Source organism: Echinococcus granulosus (genome assembly GCF_000524195.1).
Source record: "Echinococcus granulosus chromosome Unknown EG_S00058, whole genome shotgun sequence".
NCBI classification, from domain to species: domain Eukaryota; kingdom Metazoa; phylum Platyhelminthes; class Cestoda; order Cyclophyllidea; family Taeniidae; genus Echinococcus; species Echinococcus granulosus.
In genome coordinates this window covers 110,823-118,857 of record NW_020170438.1, presented here as the reverse complement: position 1 = coordinate 118,857, position 8,035 = coordinate 110,823, and the positions used below count along the sequence as shown (strand labels likewise).

Below are 8,035 nucleotides of genomic sequence, written 5' to 3'. Positions count from 1 at the left end.
ATGGGACGTAAACGGACACTAACCATCCATTTTGAGGATTTTGTAGTTTGTAGTTTGAGCATGGAGATCAAGTCATTTATCAAACCTATAATTGTACCCAACCCTAACTCACTAAGGCAGTAAGGTTTATCTTGCAAAGGCAAATTTCTGGATGTGCATTTGGGAGAAAACTTTCCTCCTGACTACGGACAAAACTGCCCAAGGTCTAGTAGGTTTTACGAACAGGGGAAAAACTGTGAATCCTACCTTGACAGGTGTTGTCGTAGTACGGGCCTACAAAAGACCTTTTCAGACAGCTTTTTACTTTGTTAATCTGCAACAGTTTTTTTGCAAAAAAGGCGACAACTCCAAGCAACATTTTTCCCTACAATAAAATACAGAAATTTAGAGAACATTTTAAATTTCCAGGTAAATGAAAGTAAAAGAATGTCATTTCACTGGTGACTTAAACTTAAAAACTCCCTCAAAATAATAAAGCATTGCAAATATTTTTCATCAAGGATACCGAAAAATTACAGGAACTGAAGTAATTTTCTTCGAAATATAAATAGACGCCAAAGGAAAGCGATATTTCATGCCCAAAAGTTTTTGTTTAGACCACATGTGGAATGGTTCACTTGCGAATAATAAAGCTAAAGTGCGAGAATCCGCAAAGTTTTTACTTATTTGGTGCTGTGATATTTTGAAACTTAATGCTTGTAAACTTCACGTATCTAGTCTTAGGGATGCGCCCTTCGGATTTCGAGTAAAATTCATGTAAGCCATTTTTTCCAGAACTCGACTGAGGTGTTGCCCCAAGATTCTACTTGATGCTCTACCTGTGGTAAAGTTACAAGCGTAGAATGTGGGCAAATGACATACAAGAGCAGTAATATATATTAATTTTTTATTGAGCTCTAGAAGTGACCGACCTGTTACCCACTAAAGGTGTTATGACACTGAATTTTCTAAACATTTGCATTGGAAAGACGACAACAATAACTGCTAAATAGGGTTGGTCTGAAGCGGCTGATAAGGTTTTATATTAATTAAAATGAAGCAGGCAATGAAAACTTCCTAATCTCAAGCGAAATCTTTAGGAAAGTGGGTCCTACTAAGAAGTAAATAGCCCATTTTCAAGTTATATGTTTTATATTTTCTTTCCCTAGATTTTTTCTGATAAAATGAGCATTTATCACCCGGTTAAATCGCAGATTTTCCGTGCCAAGTGCACAAACATTTGTCGTTTTTTTGCATTTTAAGGCGACAGTCAGTCAGCCAGTCAGGCAAAAGTGAGTAGATTTGGAAAAAAGGCGAGATGCTGCAAAACAGAAAGTGTAAAAACCATTAACAGAGCAAGCTCTTTGAGAAATCGGGCAAACGCAAGCTCCTTTAGAAGCAGAACAGACAAAAAAGTCCACTTTCCCCCAAAAAGCGTCTGTATTCAGCCGAAGGAGTAGAAAGACACTTTTTGACCCTCCTGCTTTTAAGGCTTTGCAGATCGTCGCTACGATCAGATGAAAGTTTGGCGGTGCTACCGGTGACAGTGCGTGCGGAGCTGTCATCTTTTGGATTCGTTGCCCGCCTTAGCAACCAGAAATTTGGCACTAGAAAAACAAAAAAATATTGTAGATTAAGACTTATGGCCTTTATTAAACTTTGGTCTTGTGTTGATTTGATGTGAAGAAAAACGGCGATAATGTAAAAAAAAAAATACTGCAGCCTAAAGAAAATTATACATAACACATAACATCTTTAAGTTAATTTTTATTAGTTATCTCATGTCTTGATCGAGTATATTGGAGAGTTGAAGTGTTTGAGAGAGTACTTTATTAGCACTTCCCAGTAATGTAGGAATTGACCGATGATAAATGACCTTTACAAGGAGTCGTGGATAGCTCTTCACGTCAGTTGCTTAAAGCGCACATCAAACCACTCAGGCTTTCAGTGCCAATCTTTTGCAGCAGAACGACGATTGTTTTAGCTGTGGGGGTAACTGGACGAAATCTCCAGTTGTTGCCAAATTTTTTCACCGCCTTGGTGGCATAGCATTCTAATCCCAACACACTGGTTAACAGCGCATTGTCCCTCCCATGCGCATTCGTAAGGAAGCCCTGTTATAACCTCTACGTTGGTCAACTTTTTTAGGAAGAAACGCAACACTACCCTTTCAAAATAAGGGGTTGTTTCTCCTATCCTTGCGTAAGCGTCACATTTATTAATAACTTTGTCCCTTCATTAAACTACACCATTGTTATTCTGCGAATAGTTGAAAAATTAATAAAATTTTAACAAGTAATTCACTAGTTGTAAATTGAGCAATGACATAAGACTCAAATAAATATCAAAACAATTAGTGGGTTATGTATAGCTTTTATTTTTGGTCCATCAGTTAAACGAATGAGATGATAATAAACTGCATAAGGACAAAGTTCTTTCAACACCTTCAAATTACAAGTCTATCACTTCAATATCTTCCCAAGAGAATTTATATCACTGAATAAATATGCTGACTCCGCTAGAACTGCAAATGTTTATGTATAATAAAGACAAAAAGAATGTAAACTAATTTAATGACATTAAAGTTATAGTAAACGTCCTGGTTTACTAACTGGTTAAGGTTGCAAGCAGATCAGAATAAGTGAAATTGCCTGATTTTCTTTACAGTTAAGTGAGGAACATTCTCCTAGTACTGAATTAAAAGAATATTGCTATCAAGTACTCTCCTTCCTATCTTTACGCTTTTGGCTCCAAACATTCGCCCTTTTTGAATGTAGACAAGGTGTGACTTCAACAGGTAGCAGGTGGGCCTCTTCATTCAAAGCCCACTGTTCAAATCACAGCTAGACAATATGGTTAACCCCGTTTACTTAGCTGTATTTAAGATAGAAAATAAGTAAGGTCGTGTGATGAAAAAGGGTTTCTAAATGTAGTCATTACAAGACAAGGCGGACTTAATGAGCAGCTGCCTCAATTTGTCGCGAATGAAGAAAGGTAGGGGACGATAAAAAGACGACGTGACAGCCCTACTCCTTCCCACGCCTCCCCCACACTTCGCAAAAAATCCCTTATTTCAAAAGTATTTACACTATATGTTGCAGTGAAGACGTGAGGAGAAGGAGTAGACCCTACCACCTTCGATGAGAACAAAGGTAGATAAGGGACCACGTGGCCCCAGCATGGACATTGAACTCTGGTTGTTTTACCACTTCATCCGATAAAATAAAGGAACCGAATTTTATTTTCAATGCCAAACCATTTCATTTGTCAAAATTCGTTCCCATATTAAGGCTTAACATAGAGGTGAGGAAAATTGTTGGTTTTATTTCTGTTGAAAATCAAAAAAATAACATTAACGGCCCTTTTGTTGCAGATTTCCGCGACTTAATATTACCCAAAAATTCACGCGTTTCTGTTCAAGCACTTACAAAACTGCTTAGTAAACCGATGCAAAACACTTTTGAGACAAATATTTAGGCATATTTGTGAAATGGATTCGTGCATTTCAAGAGGAAATAGTCTTTCTTTTATCCAAATTATTAAGCAAAATGACTTGTCTGTAACTCAGGAGATCATAGAGATAAATCAAGTGTAAATATTTTGTCAATGATCCTTCCAGGTGGGATTACTTCTAACAAAGTTTTATAACAGGAGGCTAAAACTCCTTTAATTGTCTCCATTTAATAGCTTTAGAATTTGTTGATGCAATGACAAACGGGAAATTGCGATGGATTCCACAAAAAGAAGAAAAACTTTGTGCTCTACGCACGTAGTAAAGCACTTCAACGTTATTTCGACCAACAGCAATATTCCACAGGTGCTAAATTTGCTGAGTTCCAACCCTTTTACCAATTGTATGTGGCTTCGAATGCGACCCACTTATGTACTCTATTATCAAACAAATAGAACCCTTTATTAAATCCTAACTAATTCGACACAACACTCCAGTGGTAATCATTCCCCTCTCTTGCTCCAATCCCCGAATAAACCGACACGCCGTCTTCTATTCTTTCCAACTCTCTCCTCTGTGTAGTGCAGGTATCAAATGCCAAAAGAAGAGAAGGGGGAAATGGACAGAGAGAATCGGGTGTTAGAGAATCACCTTCCACGTCTTTTTTTTTTCGATAAATGTTAAGCAATAATATCACCCTATTCGTGCATCTTAGGGGCCATTAACGAAGTGTTGAAATGCTGAGCCTTGAAAAATGATGACGTTTCCTCTCTCGCAACAACAATTCACCCCTCCCTAAAGCCATTCATCACTGCAGCTTCTTTTTTTAACCCTGCTACTGTTGTGTTACAGCAGCAGCAGCAGAAGCGGCAGTGACTTCTCCCTTCTTTAAAACAATGAGGAGGAGAGAGCGAGAAAATTTTTAATGGAGCAACGAAAGTTGCTGTTAGTGTTGTGATTTAGTCACGCATTAACACTCGGGCCATTAACAAACTAAATAATTAAATCGCCTAATAGGCTTCTATTGTAGTCCTGAATGCGGTGCTCCTTCTATTAGCTATTGCGTTGGGCTAGCCACTGTTGGGAGTGTTCTGCAAACTCTAAGGAGGTCATTTAATTTTTGATATTTGCGCATAATATACTTTCCCTGATTACAAAATTGTCTTGAAATCGGGAGGAATATTTAACTACTCGATTCCCTCAAATAGAGTGTCTGATCACTCTCGAGAAACATTTTTGCTACGAGAGCGGGATTAGAAGGCTATATTCGACTATCTTCCTCAAAAAATCTTCACTTTCGAAAGCCAAAATATAACAGCTTTAGTAACAGTTTTCTTCCCCTTTAAACCTTAACCCAAAATAAACGCTTCATTAGGGCAAAAATTAAATTTGCGCCAAAAATCCCTTAGCCACCGCCAGTAGCAGCGGCGGCAGTGACGACAAGCGCGTACAGCGCCCGTTCCTTTTTTCACAATAATATGCAAGTGAGCATGTACCCACTGCCTCTCCCTATCCTTCAGCTTGCAACGGTGCGTGTGTGCTAGTGAAGAAGGGAGGAGGAAATTGAGCTGAGTTTAGACTGCCCCAACCCCCCCCTCTCCCTCGCAGAAGCAGCGGCAGAAGCAGCAGCACTAGTGGCGCGTTAGCAGCAGGCAAGCGCGCACGCGCAAATTTTTTGTAATGCCGCTCTGCTAAAGTTGAGATTTTCTCGTCCCTCTCTGCCTCCATGCCTCCCACTCTTTCTCTCTCTAATACTTCCCCTAAGGCGACGATTGCTAAGAGTACTGCGCCATTTGGGAAAGGTCCAACACAAGATGCCAAAGCTGAGCTAAGAAGCATTGTGATTGTGGAAGAAGATTGACAAAAACCGGAGTATCGAAAGCAAATTTAAACATTTTGTATTTTTAGATATTTGCGATACTGTACAATAACACGAAATCTCTTTATTTGAAAATAATTATAGCCTTCATATGAAAGTTGTCATGGTGTATTACCTGTGAAAGAGGTTTTTGGATCTTTCGCAAGGCAGCAGCTGTTTCCTTTTTTGAGGCAATTTGTAAGAACCTCCAAACCATGAGTCACAGAGGTAAAATAAACATAAAATGAGATCTTTAAAGCAATTTGTAATTAATTTATTAGTTTCGCTTAGTAAGGGCACGTCAGAGTTCGGGCACTGTGTACGGTGCATGGCAATATGTATGATGAATTCAAATGAAACTAATTTGGGATCAAACATACATATTGATAACATTGTCTTTAAAATTATCTTATTAAGCAGCATGAAATGCTAAACAAAGTATTCAAAAAACTATTACTTTTCATATCTTAAGATTAATTTTTTTGGCACAGGTTGTGCATGAAATCCCGGAATTTTTCGTTGGCTTTCGTTGACATTTAGCGTCACAAAATGAAATAGCACTGGCCCTCAGCGTAAGCTGATTATTCTTTTATATAATACTTTGACTATTTGCTTAACTCTAGGCACTTGAGGCTCCGCCATAGGACCTTCGCTGGGAGGCTCGGCCGCTGGTTCCAATCGGTAGCCTTCCCTTCACCTATTCTGTAAGGCTCTAGCACCTATTCTTCTCTGGTATTTTGTCTTTTTACGTCTTCAAGGAAGTCTTGGAGTGCTAAGTTTATTCATTGCAAAAACAGGAAATTTTACAAGATAAGTGGGAGCATGGGTTTCCTGCTACTTGCATTCAAAGACAGTGAGGATAAGGGTGGGATTTAATACATAATCATCCACTAAGTTACAAACAAACAATCCTTTATGAATTTTTAAAAAAAGATGACGTTTTGTTAACTGTTAAGGAGCATTTAATTGGCCTGACTAATGTGGGAACTATTCATAGCTTTCGGTTGCCTTTAGTCAAAGTAAGCGGGTATAAATCAAGTGGCTTCAATCATTCGGAGGAGGTTCTGTTTTCAACCACATTGCACATACCATGTTAAGGATCTGGAAATTTCCCAAAGTCAAAGCAAATCCTGAGTCCAAAAATTATAATATAATTTGGTTTAAAATTGCAAATTGGCAAGCCGAGTTTTGGGTAAAATTACTAAGACGTTTCGTAAGAGGCTTAAACGTGATCGCAGAAAGGTGTTTTAACATTATTTAATCAAAATATTTTTCTGATCGCAAACTGTACCAAAGCGGGCCGTTTTAAAGGGAACTTAGTGGAGAATCTGCGGCATAAATTTTGCTTAAATTGCTCACTTCATGTCCTGAGAACAAGATCTACATTGAATATTAAATCACTTTGTACTTGATTCGTGACATTCTTTGGATACTAGGAGTAGGCCTTTGGCGACTTTTTGCAATGCTCTGATGGTTTGTTTGACGCCTTGTTTTGGTTCCATGGGCAATGAAGTCTCCGCGATTATACTTCCGCCAATCGACATGGTCTCAAGGTTATGCCAGAAGCCCTCCCAGCCCTTCTCTAGGTGGGCAATGCATATTCAGTCCAAGTATTATGCCTTCTTTCGTATTCAGGAATGACTCGATTCCCTAGGCGCTAAGGAAGGTGTGCGAATCTGCTTATGCACGCATTTACGTTGAAATTTACTAAATAAGATCGAAAGCCTTTCTTTTCAAAACAAAAACCTACGAAAGACAACTTAAAAGCTCTTTTGCCGAAAAAAACTGCAGATTTTTTAATTGAGCAGTAAGATGTGCTCAGAAATGAGGATTTCTTTGGTCTTTTATGAAGCGGTTGATGCTCAGCTCAGATTGTATAAGATTTGAGAATGAATTTAGAAATGAATACTCAGTATTATTTGAGCAATTAATGTATTTACTTTTATTCAGTCAAAGTGCATTTAGTTAAATCATGTAAGGAATTTACTGTGTGTTCTCTCTTTAACAATGATTGTGCCAACTGGTGGTTTGTGGAAGGATGAATTTTTAACTAAAAGTAAAGTGTTTAGGAAAAACGCTTCTTTAGTGCAGTGCACCATTTAATTACCAACTAAAGAGGCGTGTTGTGAATCTACAAGAGATTGTGTTAGATAAAAAGGTGATTCGGCTGCGATTGCTCCTTTAACTCTTCATTTTGGCTGTGCGAATACTCAAGGCGCCGCAGATTGGACATTTGCTGGACCACGCCGGTGACAACCCAGCCTTACTTTTCTGCCGTGGCATTACGACTCATTTCGTCCCTAAAGTAGTCTAGGGGGCTACTAATTTAGAGCAATAATTCCTAATGTCAAGTCATTCAAACTTAAATATACTTGAAAGAAGTCTGTTAAAAAAAATAATCCACTCACTTAAAAAATTCATATAAAACTTTTACATATATTTGATCAAAGACGTGTGAACTCTCCACACTGCTTGGAAAATGGAGTAGACCTTTTTGAGCACTTAACAAGTAGTAAAATGTCTCGTAAAATTCACCTTTGATGGATTATTGAAGCAGATCAAAAATGTGATCTAAAGATAGAGATTGAAAATGAGGCACTAAAAACTCCAGTCGTTGGCTTAAAGTGGTTGGAGCCTGTAACGTATGGTAGATTTCACAGTCAAAGCTAAGTGTCTTATCCCGGGAGGACTACACCCGGTGGAGAGTAACATGCAAAACGACCTATTATCTGTAAAGTCTATTTTTT

General features: G+C 38.3%; 1 protein-coding gene across 1 annotated transcript in view; it reads left to right on the top strand. All coding sequences in view use genetic code 11, as the record gives it.

Annotated features, from left to right (window-relative positions):
• EGR_06497 (hypothetical protein) overlaps positions 1-8,035 on the top strand; it is a gene marked incomplete at both ends in the record, with an annotated part of 17,640 nt that continues 9,605 nt past the window's right edge. The window contains 11 exons of the mRNA XM_024495746.1: positions 1-119; positions 323-408; positions 552-756; positions 1,243-1,271; positions 2,405-2,517; positions 2,647-2,697; positions 3,208-3,418; positions 3,457-3,534; positions 3,667-3,748; positions 6,184-6,307; positions 7,254-7,344. Of these exons, the coding sequence (XP_024349810.1) occupies positions 1-119; positions 323-408; positions 552-756; positions 1,243-1,271; positions 2,405-2,517; positions 2,647-2,697; positions 3,208-3,418; positions 3,457-3,534; positions 3,667-3,748; positions 6,184-6,307; positions 7,254-7,344 (1,189 nt within the window). The remainder of the gene's footprint in view (positions 120-322; positions 409-551; positions 757-1,242; positions 1,272-2,404; positions 2,518-2,646; positions 2,698-3,207; positions 3,419-3,456; positions 3,535-3,666; positions 3,749-6,183; positions 6,308-7,253; positions 7,345-8,035) is intronic.